The 18,484-nt window shown below is 43.2% G+C and overlaps 1 protein-coding gene and 1 long non-coding RNA gene across 2 annotated transcripts in view; both read right to left on the bottom strand.

Annotated features, from left to right (window-relative positions):
- LPAR1 (lysophosphatidic acid receptor 1) overlaps positions 1-18,484 on the bottom strand; it is a 59,151-nt gene that overhangs the window by 12,818 nt on the left and 27,849 nt on the right. The window contains exon 3 of the mRNA XM_079959675.1: positions 14,602-15,349. Within this exon, the coding sequence (XP_079815801.1) occupies positions 14,602-15,349 (748 nt within the window). The remainder of the gene's footprint in view (positions 1-14,601; positions 15,350-18,484) is intronic.
- Positions 1-18,484, bottom strand: part of LOC307206619 — a 143,335-nt gene that overhangs the window by 108,658 nt on the left and 16,193 nt on the right. The gene's annotated exons all lie outside the window — the stretch shown is intronic.

Below are 18,484 nucleotides of genomic sequence, written 5' to 3'. Positions count from 1 at the left end.
CAGCCAGCATGACCAGTGGTCAAGAATGCTGGAAGCTGTAGCTCATAAGCACTTGGAAACATTCCCCACTCCAGCCATATAAGAACAGTGTTAGCAGTCGGCCAAGGATGCGACTCAAGAGCTAAGGGGTTGGTCAGGTTGGATCCCACCAAGGGTGGAAGTCCAGTGGAGGGGCACACAAATTGTGCCTCTCTGGCTCTCGGAGTGGCTAGGACCCAACCTGCCCGCTCCCTGGGCTGCTCCTTCGTTGCTCTGGGCAGCCGAGAGACGTGCATAGGCTCCTTCGTCCGCCTTGGTGGAGGAATCCGGTGGCTGGTGTGGGCCATTGCAGCAGCCCTGCGGGGCCCCCTCCCCAGTCAACCAGTGGTGTTATCAAAAGTATGGGTGGAACACCCAGTGAGCCTGGGATGGAGAGAGCAGGCAAGAGTTGCAGGATGAGGAAAAAGCAAGGGAAGGAGGAGGAAGAAGGGAAGGCAGTGAGTGGAGGGATGGATGGAGGCAGGCAGGCAGGCAGGCAAGCCAACCAACAGTGTAGGAGGAGTGGAGGCGGAGTAGGGCAGACCCTGACCCCAATGGCCGAGTGCGAAAGGCAACAAAAAGTGAACTTTTTGAGTTTCTGGTCCATGGCCTCTTCCATAATTGTTGTAGGAAGCTGCCTTACAATGAGGCAGCCCATTGGTCCATGTGCTCAGTATTGTCAACACTGACTGGTGACGACTGCCTCCCCCCAGGTTTGAGACAGGGTATTCTCAACCCTACCTATAGATGCTGAGGGTTGAATCTGGGGTCTTCTGTATGCAAACCAGGTACTCTGCCAGTGAGTTTTGGCTCAGTAATTTCTATTAGTAATTTCAACAGCACTTTTCATTCAGTGTTAAGAGCTCAGATACTCAACGAATAACTCTGAGGCCACATTATACTGACCTCTGTAATTATACTGACCTTTGTAAACACCCTAAATTGAGTTCTAATTAATATTTTCTGCAAGGAAGAGGAATATATCAGAAAAGAATAATATCTCCTTTAAGAATGCATGGGTTCAGTGGTGACCCTGCAGTAGTTTTCCTTATTCGAAAGCCTTTATTCAGTGTCTGTTCTAGAAACAGTCCATTCTGGAAGTATCTCTCAATTCACAACACATTTTTTGATATTTTGATATATATTTTTAAAGAGGGGTTTAAGTGGGTCAGGTACAGCCTGTAAGCCCCAGTGCACTCCTTAGCATTCCAGAGTTACTATGGAAGTTTTCCACTAAAGAGAGGGGATTTTAAATGTAAGAGCAGCCATGCCATGTGGAAAAGCAATGGAGGCTCCTAATGCTTGGTTGAGCTGAAATAACAAGCACTGTTGATGAAAAACCCAGCTAAAAAGAAATTAAATAGTTCTTCTCTTTCAGCAGCCATCCACTCAAGAATGTCTTTTCTCCAGCTTCAGGCTTTGCCTAACTCAGTAAAATCTTCTGGAGCTGTGCTATATCTCAGAGATGGTGGTTAAGTAAATAATAATAGTACTAGTATTAATAATAATAATAATAGGCAGATGAGTGCAAAAAGAATTCACCCTAAATGGGGGGGGAGCAGCATGAGGGGGGGGGAGAGCATAGTGCACAAAGGCCAAAAAATACAGCCACCAAGGAATCTTGCTGCAGCTTACACATCTGTTTCTATCATTAGAATTGTAGCTGCCACTCATAGAACAATAATTTTTAATGTCCTTATGGGTTTGCCTGCAATTTAGATGGCAAATATAATAAGAAACACTGAAACAATAACATGAGGTCATGGATTAACCGTTCAAGGGCTGACTCAAGGTTTGCTAAGACTTTAGAATGTTGCTTTAGCACACTCTCAGTTGCTTGACACTGATGATACCCGTGAAAATAGTATGCAGATGTATGTTAAGGATGTGTACCTAAGCTTACAATCCTCTTTATTTTTGATATGGCTCTTCTGCCTAGAATTCCCACAATGGAACTGAGGAGTTTCCTCACACCATTAGTTATGGACTCTAGTCCAGACTTCTATCATTGCTGCACTTCTGTATTGCACCTATGGCATTTTCTGAAAGCTCTTAATTTTATTTGGGGGGAAATACACTTCTTTCCCTGATGCATCCTCGCCTGTTGTAAACCTTGTGCCAACTGCTCCATGGGAAAGTACCATATTTGGTCGATTCTTGTCCAAGTCAGCTGGGCTTCAGAGAAAAATGTTCCTTCTCTTCCCAAGGGGTTCTTCGTTCTCCAAATGTCGATTAAGTCCATATTGTCTGTCATTTCGAAGAAAGTCTTTGGTAGTCTGCCATCTTTTGTAACATTTTGGCTTTGTGACTTATCCATGTTGGTTGATACGACCCCGTTCATATCTCCCATTAAAATGATGTTGTTATAGTCCAAATAGTCCAGCATGGTCTCATGCAACTTCTTATAAAATTCCGATTTCCCCTCATTTGGCGCATAGATTCCTAATATCAAAAATTTCTCTCCTTGATGTTGTATCTCAATTGCCAAAATTCTTCCATGCTCATCTTTGAATAGGAGTTTGGGTGACAGGCTTTCTTTTGCATAAATGACCACACCTCTCTTCTTTACTCTGTCCGAAGATATAAATTCCTGGCCCAGTCTTTTATTTATTAACACTTTTCTATGAAGCCTAGTCACATGTGTTTCTTGCAGGCAAATAATGTCCAATTGTTCTTTTTTTAATATATGAAATATTTTCCTCCTTTTTTCCGGAATATTACAGCCATTTATATTCTGAGCTGGAGGAACCTTGTTTCAGAAGAGCATGAGATGTCAACTGCCCATTGTTCTTGGACAATTTTTGAATGTGAGAATGAGCTAGTGTGGACATCCAAAGATTATTAGATCTTCTTGGCCCTTTAGTTTTGTTTCGTTTCACAGCTTGTCACCACATCTTTTTCTCTTTTTTTATGAGTAGCTATGCTGCAGAGCCTTTGTCACCTCTGAAAGACAGCTGCTTTCCTAGGGTTCCATTAACACACAGTATTATCTTTATTTTTAAAAGCCAACAAAGCATCACACTGCCAGATAACAAAGAATGCTCATGTCATGACCTAACCTTGCCTCACTCCAGTCAAATATTCACTTTAGCAATATACCACCTTTTAAAAATTTAAAGTAAATAAGAGTTGAAGGCGGAGGGGAAAACATAAGCAGGAACTCGATCAGTTCTGACATATTCACTGTTAAGTTGTGGGTGAACATATCAGACGACACAGCGATTCTTCAAACAGCTCTTCTTTATTCACAGGCCAGAACAGAACTGAGGAGCTCAGTCAGCCTGCTTATATAGAGCTCCAGAACTACGTAACTGTAGCAACTTTCTAAAACTATCCAATCACTGAACGTCACTTTCGATCCTTCATTTGCATACAAACTACCCAATCACTGAACGTCACTTTCGATCGTTCATTTGCATAACTATCTACAGTATCCCCCTGCTGGCCCAGGGTGAGAACTTCAGTACATAACATTCACAATTCGTAAGTGGGGTGCCACAGGGATCTATCCTGGGCCCGTTGTTGTCCAATGTCTTTGAAAATGACTTGGATCAAGGAATTGAGGGGGTGCTCATCCAATTTACAGATGACACCAAACTGGGAGGGTTGGTTAATGCCACAGATGACAGAATCAGAATTCATGATGGCCTTAACTGATTGGGGAACTGGACCAAAATGAACAAAATGGATTTCAATATGGACAAATGTAAGGTTCTACACTTAGGCAGGAATAACCAGCTGCAGAAACAGAAGATGGGAGGTCACCTGGCTTGCCAGGGGTACATGTGAGAAGGATCCAGGGGTATTGATTGACCACAAGCTTAACATGAGTCAATGGAGTGTTGTAGCAGCAAAAAAGGCTAATGCTATTCCAGGAGGACCTTTGTGAAAGTAAGAGCTGTTTGACACTGGAACAGATTCCTTCAGAAAGTGGTGGACTCTTCTATTGAAGGTTTCAGGCAGAGGTTGGATGGCCATCTGTCCTGCATTGCAAGGGTTGGACTAGATAACCCTCAGGATCCCTTCCAACTTCACAATTCTACAATTCTATGGCCGTTGCCGTTAGTAATCAGGAAGGGTTGACAAAACAGAAACAGACACCCAAACTTAAAGCTGCTGTAATTGTGCCTGTCAGCTTGACCATATATAGACAATTTCCCATACCTTAGAAATCCAAGTGTCTATAGATGGTGGTTTAGGTTTTTTCCCCATGTTTTGACAAATTAGCATTCTAGCTGACATTAATAAATAAGAACACCTTTTCAAAATCTTCCTCTGATGTAGTAGCTCTAAGATAACCAAACAAAATCCCAACTTGATCCCATAGCCAAGGATATTTCTTATTTGTTGTAAAACAGCTTGCCAAAAGATCTTAATTATGGGACATTCCCATAACACATGAAATAGATCTGTACCGGACACTTTACATCTCCAACAATGTTCAGTCCAAGTTGGATAAATTCTATTCAGTCTGGCTGGTATTAAATCCCACTGAGTGATGGTTTTACCAAGAAAAATCCTGAAGATTCTTACAGAAGGTAAATCATGGAATATATTTCCATATCCATTTTTCTACTGGTATTATTCTTAGAATGTCTGCCTTCCATTTTGCCTGGTAATGGTTACTAAGTGTTTCTGATTCCACAATGATTTTACAAATTTGTGCTAAAGTTCCTGGCAACTGATTTACATTTGTAATTAACAGTTCAAAAATCGTCTAATTTATTACTAACTTGTATCTTCTTTTTAAGTTATTTAACATATGCTTTACTTGAAAATACTGAAGAAAACCAGCTGTTCTATTTGGTGGCATTTTGACTAATCAATCTTTCATTAAGGTTCTTTGTTTGACCAGCCTACTTTGCTTTCAGTTTCACAAGTGATTTCAAACTAAACTATTAAGTGAATTATTGTTAACAGTTATGGTGATCAGGCAGCAATGAAAACAGGTAATATAAAATGTATGAGGAGACTAGGATACATGCTTTTTAACAGAACATGTGGGTATAAAACGAAGCTATTGTGCAAATGAAAAAAACCATCCTTTCTCTCTCACTCACACACTTCAAAGTACTTGGAATACCCACTCTTAACAGGCATTCTTTCACTGCAGCTGTGCAAACAATGATCTGCTCCATTGGCCATTCAAAAACCCTTACAAAACTCAGTTATCTTCCAAAATCTCTAGGAACACCAACGCTGCTGTGTCAGAGGTCCTCTTGGGAGCCAAATTCAATAAGGTGAATGTTTTATTAAAGACAGTGGTCCCTGTCTAAGCCAATGTGCACATATATATGTCTGTACAAAATTTATTCATGTGGCACATTATTGCAATTGACTCAGTATTCATCTCATTATTTAAGTCGCTGTGTACAATTATTTATGGTGCGAAGCATGTAGACAGAGAATCCCTCTCCCTTTCTTGCAGTACTGAACCTCAGATCGTCCACTGGAGATGAAGAGTGATGAGATTCAGAACAGACAAAAGGCAGCATGCAGCGAAACAACAGAATTCAGTACCACAGGATGTGGAGGTGACTTGCTCATGCAAAGTAAAGCAGGAGAAGTCTATCAACGGTTAGTAGGATCAGAGGCAGATTGCCTCAGTTACAAGCTGTTGGGAGACAACAATATGAGTGATGGCTATTGCCGATATGCCTTGCTTTGATCTTGTGTGGGGGAGGGGAGGTGTGGCCATCACCTGCCCCTCCATGCTTAAGGGTATTCCATTAAAGGAATCCGGGGGTGTTGATCTAGTCTGAAGCCCTGCTGGGGGGCTAAGGCCTTGACACGACCCCGACGGGAACGCCAGGGGGAGCTTGAGTTGGTTCGCATCGACAGCCCCCCCCCCACCGGTGGCTTACCCTTACTGGGACTTCCTGCACAATGGGCAGGAGTCAGATATAGTCAGGTCCAATCAATGCCTAAGCCAATACCGCTCACATTCTGTAATTTCAATACAGTGGTACCTCGGGTTAAGTACTTAATTCATTCCGGAGGTCCGTTCTTAAGCTGAAACTGTTCTTAACCTGAAGCACCACTTTAGCTAATGGGGCCTCCTGCTGCTGACGTGCCGTTGGAGCCTGATTTCTGTTCTCATCCTGAAGCAAAGTTCTTAACCTGAAGCACTATTTCTGGGTTAGTGGAGTGTGTAACCTGAAGTGTATGTAACCCGAGGTACCACTGTAAAGTTGTGGCCAAAATTTGCCCCAAAACATAAACCTAATATCCGTGTCCTTGTGTGAGTTATTTCCAACGAGGGGGTGGCTGCGGGGTCTCGACACTCAACAATATGAGTGATGGCTATTGCCGATATGCCTTGCTTTTGGGCTCTCCATAGGTAGCTGGTTAGCTACTCTGGGAAAGAGACTGCTGGACTAGTGATAAGACAGCTTTCATTTTATGTTAATTGCTTCCACTGCATAAGGGGACATTTATTAAATGGCCTAGTTTTCATATAACATTAAGCCACGGTTGTTTAACAAACCACAGGCTAGCCTCCAGATGATCAAACAAACCATAGCCTGTCTCTTCACAGCTTGATCTGCCTTCCAGCTGCTCTCACACCTTATAGTTTGGCGAACTTCTGGGGTGTGGTGGTCAAACAAACTATGGTTAAAGAAATGTGGATGGGTTTGTTCAGGCATAATGCCAAGCCATACTTAAAACAAACCACAGTTTGTAAGGCAACAAGATGCTATGGCTTCAGATCATGGTTTATTGGCAGTAGACAAACCAAAGGTAGGTAGTAGCTGTGTTGGTCTGTCATAATAAATAACAACGATGAAAGATTTTTTAAAAATTATTGAAAGATGTTCCAGTAACACCTTAAAGACCAACTAAGTAAAAACTTTCTAGGTATGAGCTTTGTGTATACACACTTCTTCAGATATTGTGAAGCAGAGGTCACTATAGCCTTATAACTGTTGATGACTGCTAATGATAGCAGTTGGTTCCACAGGGAAGGGCAAGGGATTTTTAAAGGGATAGATGATCAAAATTAGCTTTATTGGACATGAATCCAATTTCTCTATTCAGACCAGGTCTCTCCATAGTTTTTCGTTTGGTAATGAGTTGTAATTCAACAACTTCTCTTTCAAGTGTATTTCTAAAATTCTTTTGCAACAAGACAGCTACTTTAAGATCTTGTATAGAATGTCCTGGGAGACTGAAGTGTTCTCCTATTGGTTTTTCTGTTTTATGATTCCTGATGTCAGATTTATGTCCATTTATTCTTTGGCATAAGGTCTGTCTTGTTTGTCCAATATAGAGAGCTGAAGGGCACTGTTGGCATTTTGATAGCATATATAATGTTGGAAGATGAACACTTAAATAGGCCTGAGATGGTATGTTTGATGTTACTGGGGCCAATAATGATGTTGTCCGGGTGTATGTGGCAGCAAAGTTGGCATCTAGATTTATTACAAAGTTAAGTATGTGGGAAGTGAGAGCTGGACCATAAAGAAGGCTGATCGTCGAAGAATTGATACTTTTGAATTCTGGTGCTGGAGGAGACTCTTGAGAGTCCCATGGACTGCAAGAAGATCAAACCTATCCATTCTGAAGGAAATCAGCCCTGAGTGCTCACTGGAAGGACAGATCCTGAAGCTGAGGCTCCAATACTGTGGCCACCTCATGAGAAGAGAAGACTCCCTGGAAAAGACCCTGATGTTGGGAAAGATGGAGGGCACAAGGAGAAGGGGATGACAGAGGACGAGATGGTTGGACAATGTTCTCGAAGCTACCAACATGAGTTTGACCAAACTGCAGGAGGCAGGGGAAGACAGGAGTGCCTGGTGTGCTCTGGTCCATGGGGTCATGAAGAGTTGGACATGACTAAACGACTAAACAACAACAAGTATGTGGGCATGGTTGGCACATAATGCTAAGCCAGTTTAATAAACCATGGTTTAGTACTATGTGCAAACCAGGTGAAAATATTTGTTATGGAGTGCCTCAGAAAATGCCCTCCCAATGACAACTGTTCCAACAATGGTCCAAAGTTGTTGTACTGTGTGATGTGGCCAGTCCACTGCAAATTTCTTCCATGCTCCATTAGTGGCATGAGACAGAGCTGTGTTTAAGTGGCTCCTGGGCTGCCTAGCTAATGTACTGAGTGCATTTTTATTTGTCTTGGAAATTCCACAAAACTAAAAAAAAAATAGTCTTTTAACACCTGAATCCTGGACAAATTTACTCAGAGGGCCTTGGATCCAGGAAAGGATGCCTAGTATTTCAATTTGCTTGAAGCACAAGCATACTGCACCAACAATGTTCCCGTAAGCTCTCTTTTCTAAAGCACATTTCAAATTTAAAACTTTTCTGCTAGGCTTTGAATCACTGCCTGACCAAGGTCCATTTTCATGCCTATGTATGCTATATAAATCAATTTCTATGTAAGCCCCAGAGCAAAGAGGCACGCTATGGAGAAGGAGTTTTATGTTCTCCATTACTTTAGCTATTTCAAAAGCAGCCTTGTTAAAAAGAGAAAAGGGCTCAAACTATGAAATCATTTCCTTCTGTTTAAAATATTTTACTCGGAGGGGGGAAAACACAAAAAGAGCATGAATGGGGGGGGGATCTCTTCTGTTTTGACTTTGCCCCAAGATTAAACATTTCAGCAATTCTGTGGGGTGATGCAGTGTGCCAGCTCCCGACTGCTCCAGCCAGAGGTTCAAGTCATCTTAGTCATAAGTCAAAACAATGAACCCTCTTGTGAAACTCGATTGGATCCCACATCACTCATGCCACCAGGAGCAGATTTTCCCCCATCTGGAGAAGGGAAACCATCCTATTGGAGCAAAGCGAGGCTGTAAAAGGGATGGCAGGCACAATGTTAGGCATTTACTGGGCAGATAAACAAGATTCTCTTGTTTGGCCCTTCTGTGAGTACAGAGGGGATGGATGGATGAAAACGCTTTTCTGTTCATTGGAAAGATCTGTGTCCCCCACCCCCAATCAACTATACTAAAAAGGGAATTACTTCAGAGAGAAAGAAAGAGAAGTTGCCTGTATACAATGTGGGTTTAAATGGATTCACAGGCTCTTCAAAAACGAAAGCACTTAACCTCTGATCTTAAACTCATTGCACAAAAGCACATCTCCATGACATGAGTGCAGCTTCCTTTTTGAAGAGTCACCATATTCTATACATGCAAGTGAAGATCATACAGTGGTACCTCGGGTTAAGTACTTAATTCGTTCCAGAGGTCCGTTCTTAACCTGAAACTGTTCTTAACCTGAAGCACCACTGTAGCTAATGGGGCCTCCTGCTGTTGCCGTGCCGCCGGAGCACGAATTCTGTTCTCATCCTGAAGCAAAGTTCTTAACCTGAAGCACTATTTCTGGGTTAGCGGAGTCTGTAACCTGAAGCATATGTAACCTGAAGCGTATGTAACCTGAGGTACCACTGTATTTCGATTGTCGTTAGGACGCCTCCTCTTTCAATGTCCAAAAGCTGTTGCGATGGCTGAATGACTTGCAGCATCTTCGGATTATGTTCCTAGCTGTGTGAAGGGAGAACTCGCACACTTATTTATTCTGCCACATGAAGGCCACGACTCTAAGGCATTCTTTGCCACACATTCATGCAACAGACATTAAAATGCCATTTATCCAGTAATCGGATTTGGTGTGTACCTAATTCTCCCAATATAAAAAGAGTTAAGGCAGCTCAAACTTTGTTTAAAAGCTAGCTGCAGGGACTTTTCCTTTAAAAGAACACAAATATTTTCTTTCCCCCTTTCCTCCTTCGCAACAAGAGCCTTCATTTTGTCTCAGATAACAGATGCAACAACCAGGTGCATCTCATTGCTAGGGCAATGGAGAAGCCGAAGTACTTCTCTCTGTCTCCACACAGTATTGTATACAAGGTTTACTGATGCATAAAGCCAAAAGTTTATTTGGAAAAATCCATGCAACATGCGGATAAACATTCAGTAATCTTTTCCACACGCATGTCTGAGAGCATATATTAGGCCTATTTAGCTTTTCCAAGACTAGGAAATACAGTCTTGGCAGAGACAGATCGCTAACATTGCCATTCATGCTGTACAGAAAGAAATGCCTGAGGTAGAATGCAGAATTTTCCACTCATTTGCTCTTTCAGTGATGGCAGCTCTTTAAAAATGAGGGATAATTAGCAGGTTGACCTTCTACTCAGGAACTCCATTAAAACATTTCAGTTTGGAAGAACCCAAGTGCTTGATAAGTTATGGAAGTCTAAATCTGAAAGTCCAGACAGAAAGTATTATGCTCCCACTTCTCTGAAGCCTACTAAACTGGTGATGAACACCATACAGCCATGCTTCTGACACTAAAAAATAATGTATACTTGGGGTACTATTCAGATTTGTTAATTGTCTGAACAAAAACTACAGCTTTGGGTTGACAGGCAGATATTGGGTAGCCAGTACAATGTGGTGCTTAGAGTCCAGTTTCAGACTAGGACTGAGGAAACCTAGTTCAAATTCCCACGCAGCCATAAAACTCACAGCGCTAGTCATTCTCAGTCTAACCCACGGGTAGGCAAACTAAGGCCCGGGGGCAGGATCTGGCCTAATCGCCTTCTAAATCCGGCTCGCGGATGGTCCGGGAATCAGCGTGTTTTTACATGAGTAGAATGTGTCCTTTGATTTAAAATGCATTTCTGGGTTATTTGTGTGGCATAGGAATTTGTTCATTCCCCCTCCCCCCAAAAAAATATAGTCTACCCCCCCCCACAAGGTCTGAGGGGCAGTGGACCGGCCCTCTGCTGGAGAAGTTTGCTGACCCCTGGTCTAACCTATCTCACAGGACTGTGAGGATAAAATGGGAAAACCACATACAGCACCTTGAGTTCCTTGGAGGAAAGGTAAATGTTATGTACTGAAGTTCTCACCCTGGGCCAGCAGGGGGATACTGTAGATAGTTATGCAAATAAGGGATTGAAAGTGACGTTCAGTGATTGGATAGTTTTATAAAATTGTTACAGTTATATTGTACTGGAGCTCTATATAAGCAGGCTGACTGAACCCTTCAGTTCAGTTCTGTCCTGGCCTGTGAATAAACAAGAGCTGTTTGAAGAATCGCTGTGTCGTCTGATATGTTCACCCATAACTTAACAGTAAAGAATATAAACCTAATAACAATCAGTGCTATATTCAGATATGATGTGACAGATCTCAGTAGCTATTTATTCTCAATGTGTTCAGAACTCTGTAGAAGTGTTTACAAGTTTTTAATTATAAAATTGCTTAAGCTTTCATAGAATTCTAAAAATATGGTCTCAGGAAACCATCAAACACATTTCTTTCTTCTCCTTATTAAAGAAAATTACCGTATTGGCCTGAATATAAGCCACACCTTTCCCCCAAATTCCAACTGTGAAAAGTTAAAAAGTGGCTTATATTCATGACCTTATGCCACCAGCAAAGCGGCGTGGCTCCCCCTCCCAAGAGAGCAGCCTGGGACAGCGGGGCAATGGCGCACAGTCCGCCCACCGCTCCCAAGCTTTCCCTAAGCCATTGGAAAGAAGGAGGAAGGAAGCAGCCCAGGTATTGTCTTTTTTCTCTCTCCCCCTCCATTAAAAAAGTGCGACTTATTTGTGGGTACGGCTTATATTTGGGCCAATACGGTAATGTTTTTATTTTATATATTTAAAACTAATTACCACCTCTGAAAAACCAGGCAACCTCTTCTTGTAAGCCATCAAAACAATATTTGCACTTGGCATCCCCTGGTGTTTGTGTAAAAGGTAAAGGGACCCCTGACCATTAGGTCCAGTTGTGACCGACTCTGGGGTTGTGGCGCTCATCTCGCTTTATTGGCCGAGGGAGCCAGCATACAGCTTCCGGGTCATGTGGCCAGCATGACTAAGCCGCTTCTGGTGAACTAGAGCAGTGCACGGAAACGCTGTTTACCTTCCCGCTGGAGCGGTACCTATTTATCTACTTGCACTTTGACGTGCTTTCGAACTGCTAGGTTGGCAGGAGCAGGGATCTAGCAATGGGAGCTCACCCCGCCGCAGGGATTCGAACCTCCGGCCTTCTGATCGGCAAGTCCTAGGCTCTGTGGTTTAACCCACAGCGCCACACGCTGTTTAAACACGCCACCCATGTTTGTGTAGTGCAGTCTTAAACATGCTTATTTAAGTCCCATCTGTGCTATGCAATGACTGCTTAAATTGGTATAATATTGCTTTAAGCACATAGTGCAGATGGGGCCTTAGATAATGGCCAGGTGGTGGCACTCATCTGACCCCAGGTTGTCCGTGTCACTTCTGCTTTCTGGGAGGTAGAGGGGCAAGGTGGTGGTGAGGTGCAAACGCACTAGCAAGAGTGCCAGACTGGCTCTGTTGGTGTGTTTGCAGTGTTGGCCTTGCCCCTGCACCTCCACCTTCAGGTTAAGTGGCAGTGATGCAACTGATGAGGGATCAGGTGAGTGTTGTGGCTGCACCATGCCATCCGCTACTGCTTAGAAGTAAGCAGTGCTTCTAAATGCAGCACAATCCTGAACTTGTTTACTCAGAAGTTAATCCAGCTCAAATCAACAAGCCTTACACCTTAATAAGTGGAATTAATTTTTTCCCATTTGTGTTGATATTTATGTCCTGTCTTTCTGTGCCAAAGGCAAAGTCAACTTAGTATCTCTCCTTGAAATTAGTTTTCACTCATAGTCAAACACCAATTCCTGAAAATCCTCTTCTTTAGTTTTAACTTCCAAGATTTTTAGTATAACAGCTGCCTAAGTTTCCTGTATTTTTTACAATATTGTTTGCAGATATGTTAAGGGGAAAAGAGGGATAATCTTCTTTTCTATAGCTAGCAAAGTTATTGTTAACAGCTTCATAAACAGAAGTACATCTCAGTCCCACAGACAATAATTAATAAAGGATAATGGACCATGATTAAATTCACATCCCTGTGCATGTAAACACTGGAGAGAGACTGTAAAATGAGGGCTGATGCTGCTGAGAGCTATGTGTGTGTTTAAATATTTTGAAAGCCACAGCACGTGCTGGCTCCGGTCCTAACAATTACTATCAAAACAATGTAAGAATCATCACTGTTACTTAGTGAGGCTTAGTCGGGTATGACTAACATTAACATGCAAAGCCTTTGTTATATTTTCAGCAGGGGGAAATGAGCATTTCACTCCTATTAACTGCCTGAATGTACATCCAGCTTTCAGAATGTAGTTATCTTCATACTGAACCAACAGAATAAAAGGATGCTGAATAATAGCCAGCAAACCATCTGGCATCAAGACATGCTAAACTGCACATGCTAGGCATTAACTATCAAACAAAAAGACCCAAATATAATATCTTCAGATAGTTATTTTGTTGTATACCATACCAGTGCCGAGGGCCTTCTGGCAGTTCCCTCGCTGCAAGAAGCCAAGTTACAGGGAACCAGGCAGAGGGCCTTCTTGGTAGTGGCACCCGCCCTGTGGAACGCCCTCCTCCCACCAGATGTCAAAGAGAAAAACAACTTCCAGACTTTTAGAAGACATCTGAAGGCAGCCCTGTTTAGGGAAGCTTTTAATGTTTAACAGACTATTGTTTTTTAATATTTTGTTGGAAGCTGCCCAGAGTGGCTGGGAAAACCCAGCCAGATGGGTGGGGTAAAAATAATAAACTATTATTATTATTATTATTATTTATTAAACATGGAAGGGCTTTTCTTATGCCTTAAAAGTTAAGTGTCCCTTCCAATGAGCAAGGAGGAAGCCAATGCAGTGAGCCTCCTTTCCACAGTACAGTGGTACCTCAGGTTAAGAACTTAATTCAACTTAAGAACTTAATTCACAGGCTCTTCAAAAACGAAAGCACTTAACCTCTGATCTTAAACTCATTGCACAAAAGCACATCTCCATGACATGAGTGCAGCTTCCTTTTTGAAGAGTCACCATATGCTATACATGCAAGTGAAGATCATACAGTGGTACCTCAGGTTAAGTACTTAATTCGTTCCAGAGGTCCGTTCTTAACCTGAAACTGTTCTTAACCTGAAGCACCACTGTAGCTAATGGGGCCTCCTGCTGCTGCTGCGCCGCTGCAACACAATTTCTGTTCTCATCCTGAAGCAAAGTTCTTTACCCGAGGTACTATTTCTGAGTTAGCAGAGTCTGTAACCTGAAGCGTCTGTAACCCGAGGTACCACTGTACTTTAGTAGCATCAATAGCTGGAGCTCATGTGGAAGGCCTTCCACGATTGCAGCGGCACTTCCACCTGCATGATAAATGCTGGATACAGCTGGGGTGCAGGACGGAGGGAAGTTAACTCTGTAACTTGTACAATTTAGAATGCTGGTGTTAGGTGTTGGTGAAAGTGATCTTATAAAAATAGGAATGCAAACTGAGCAAGTCATTCATCCCAGCAGTCTATGACTTGGAAGACTTAGGAATAAACAGTCACAGAACAAGGCACAATTGAAATGTGTATTTTACATCATGAAATACTTTTAACACTCAGCATTTTCTTGAAATGCAACACAACAATAGTATTGGCGGGGAATGAGTCCTCCATCTTCCCAGCAAGGATTGAATGGTGTCCCATTCGGGATGGCTGTGAGAAAAGAAAATCTGCCAAACGTACTCACCAAGCACAATGACCACAGTCTTCAGAAGACTCATCATGGTATCCCGATTCCTACGTGGTCCAGAACTGTGCCTAGACATTCTCATAGTCCTCTGGCGCACATACCCAAAGATATGAGCATACAAGACCACCATGACTACAAAGGTGACCAGGTTGAAAATAGCCCAGAAGACCAAGTAAGAGTCACTATAGAGTGGTGCCATGTTGGAACAGTGGGCGAGGTCACAGATGCAATTCCAGCCCACGCTTGGTATGGCACCCATGACAATAGCCATAGTCCAGATGACAACAATTACCACCACCACGCGCCGATTGCTCATCCGGGTATGTAGCTGCATGCGGAACACTGTGATGTGCCTCTCAATGGCGATAGCCAGCAAGTTGGCAACAGAGGCTGTCAGGCTAGTGTCAATGAGACCCTGGCGAAGGAGCCAGGTGCTTACAGTCAGTCTTCTAGTGTTGGGTCCTGTGTTAAACATTAGGTAAAAATACGCCAGCCCTGCAAAGAAGTCCGCAGCAGCTAAGTTAGCCATTAGGTAATAAATAGGAAAGTGGAAACGCCTGTTGACGTAGATGGCCACCATAACTAAGAGGTTGGCTAGCATGATGAAGACACATACTGTAATCCCGAGGCCCATCACAAGCTTGCTCACAGTGTTCCATTCAGTGGCTAGGTACTTCCCACTTCTGTTGTAAAAGAAAGCAATGGTTTCATTGTAGTAGCACTGGGGTTCGCTCATCACTGTAGACTGAAAAGAAGAAGACAGAGCAGAATTAGAAGTTAGGATATTGAAGTACTGCAGTGCTAGAAAACGAAAGACCACAAGAACAGGCAATCAAAATCAAAGAACAAAACAAGAAACAACAACAAAAGCTTTAAAACTATTGTTATAAAAAAAAGAACGTATGGGAAATGACATGTTGGTGGAGCTGAATCTGTCTACTTTAACAGTATATGTCAGATCTGTAGTCACTGGTATCCATTTCAAATTTACCAATTTTGTTCTAGATACTATTAATATATTTCCACAATAAGTATATGCATTGAATAGTGATGCTGGTGAACCTATCTGGGCTCAGGTCTGGAAACAACGCCTTGCCTCCAAAAAGGAAAAAGGAAAAAAGCTCAACGCATTCCCAAGCCCCGAGTTATAATCTGAGCCAGAGAAGAATTCCCAATTTCACTCCTACCCTCCACACCGGCCCATGCAATTCCCAACCCACCTTCCTCCCTCCACTTTAAAGATAACTTAACAGGCTGCTGAAGGTGAGAGAAGAGGTAGGGCAAGGGGAGAGAGATGTGGGGAGGTTTGTGCCACATAACTATGTGCCAGGACCAAAGACCTGGTGGACCAGGTGGACCTTGGGAGAAGCTGCAGGAGATGGAGCTCATATGCCCAAGAGACTTTAATCTGGTCCTGGAGGGATAGATTCCTCTAATTCTCTCTCCCCATGTGCTGCTGCTTCCAGTGCCACTAAACTTGGCCAGTTATCCTTAAAGAGAAGGGCAGTCTAGGGCATGACAAGACTGGGTTGGCTTGGGACTTGTTTTGGAAATACTGTAGCTCAACTAATTTCTGAGCTAAACTGACATGAGGGAGAGAGAGCTTGCCCATCTCTAATAGTAATGTGTAGTATTGAACAAAAGTTACCTCTATGGGTAAAAAATAAATAAATGTAACAGATAAAAGCCAGTACTGCATGAACTATCACTGCGCTACAAACTTTAAAACTTTTATTAATAAACAGTTTTATTGTATTTTTCTATGGGTACAAAACAAGGAAAGCAGCAAAAAAATCAAAGGAGGGGAAACATAAAAAAAGATAAAGAACCAAACATTCCCTTAGGCATGTATGGCACAAAAGGATAGCAATGAATGAATAATGTAGTTCAGTTACATAGCACCCTCAGAATTAATGTGAGGAAAACAAAAAGTGTTCTGACAATTTAAATATATATCATTCCAGTTTATGTGGGGTACTTTCTCCCGTACAAAGCTAAGGAACATCTTTTGATGAAATTGTTGCATTCTATCCGTTAGCGAACTCCAAGTTTCCTCGCAGAATTATAGTTCTAAGGCTTCTTTAAGAAAAGGGAACAACTGCTAAACTAGTTTTGTCTGTAATGTAACTGTGTCTTCTAGTGTGGCCATATGTATGCATGCTGTAAGTAATTAGAGAATGCAATGCGTAATAGATTTCTTCTGGCAGGATTACACGTAAGAACATCAGTGGATTTCAGTTTCTAGCTAAAAGACTATGTGGAACTAGCAAGTCTGAAAACTATTCAATGGAAATCTTACAGGAGCTGAAAAGTCAACAGGAGTATGCAATCTATCACTGCCTCTGTAATAGACTTAAGTTATTTGAAAGGCTTCAGCTAAGAATATCCCAGCAGACAATATTGCCTACTTTTTTCAAAGTTAATTATAGTGGTACCTCGCAAGATGAAATTAATTCGTTCTGCGAGTTTTTTTGTCTTGCGATTTTTTTCATCTTGCAAAGCACGGATTTTGGAAAAGCTTCAAAAATCACCAAAGTCTTCAAAAACCTCAAAAAAGGCTACCACACCGCGTGCTATGAGTTGCTCCTCGAAGTCAAGTCACAACTGCACCCCCTGAATGCACGGTTTCAAGAAAAAGGAAACAAACTTGCAAAACAAAGGAAACAAACTTGCAAGACGTTTCTGTCTTGCGAAGCAAGCCCATAGGGAAATCTGTCTTGCGAAGCAACTCAAAAAACGAAAAACTCTTTCGTCTTGCGAGTTTTTCGTCTTACGAGGCATTCGTCTTGCGAGGTACCCTGTACATTTGTACCTTGGAAGTCGAACGGAATCCGTTCCGGAAGTTCGTTTGACTTCCAAAACATTCAGAAACCAAAGCCATGGAAGCTTCCAAAAATCATTCAGAAACAAGAACACTCACTTCTGGGCTTTGATCGTCCGGGAGCCGATTTGTTCGAGATCCAAGGTATGACTGTATAGGGAGCCCTATTACTTAGGTGCAGAAAATGTAAATTCTCAAGCCTGCTTGCGCTACCCAGCTGCATGGTAGTAAACCTTACACTGTATAGACTGTGGGTTTGGGCAAAGCCATTTCCGAGCCTCGGGTAGGAGAGGGGGTTGCGGGCTGGCCCCTCCCACATGCGTGGGGGCTGGATTTCAGCCCCCGCGAGATCTAGGGAATTCCCGGGCGTGCCTTCCCCCTGCCCGCCAATTGGCGGGCCGGGGAGGCGTGGCCTAATGGTATTTAAGGCCAGGCACGCCCTGGGTCCGCCCTCTTCACTCCTCGGCAGCCGAGAAGTTTTTTTTTTCCCAGCTGATCCCATCGTTGCCGAAGTTGCTTCTTCCTACCGCGTGGAGCTTCACTGCAGCGAGCGCTAGCCGTTCCTGGCAAAGCCGAAGCTTCCATCCAGCATTTAGAGCTGAATCTTTAGGAGAAATTGTTTTCCTTCGGGTGTCCGAGCTCCTCTCCGATCGCAAGCTATCTGGGGCTAAAAGCGCTTGCAGCTGAGCGCGCTACTGTGAACAGCTGACTAGCGGGAGGAACGGAGCGCGCTACTGCGACCAGCTGTCTGGTGGGATCACAGCTGACTGGCGGGAGGAACGGAGCGCGCTACCGCGATCAACTGTCTGGCGGGACCACAGCTCAATCGCTAACCACCCAGCCGGCCTCCTGCATTTGTCGCTGCAAGCCCGGCTCTGCCTTCGGATTCTACTTTGGATACCTTTCCCTGCTACTGCGGGACGGCGCGCACGGCGGATCAGGTTTCCCAGGGTTTGCCAGGGTACACACGTGAGTAAAACTCAGGGGAACCCGGGAATCCTTCGGCGGTGGGTTGCTTGGTAGCGGTCTCTTCCAGGTAGCCCTTTAAACTACCACGTG

This window comes from Podarcis cretensis, assembly GCF_951804945.1.
Source record: "Podarcis cretensis genome assembly, chromosome: 17".
Lineage (NCBI taxonomy): Eukaryota > Metazoa > Chordata > Lepidosauria > Squamata > Lacertidae > Podarcis > Podarcis cretensis.
The sequence above is the reverse complement of the archived record's forward strand: the minus strand, read 5'-3'. Positions and strand labels throughout refer to the sequence as shown.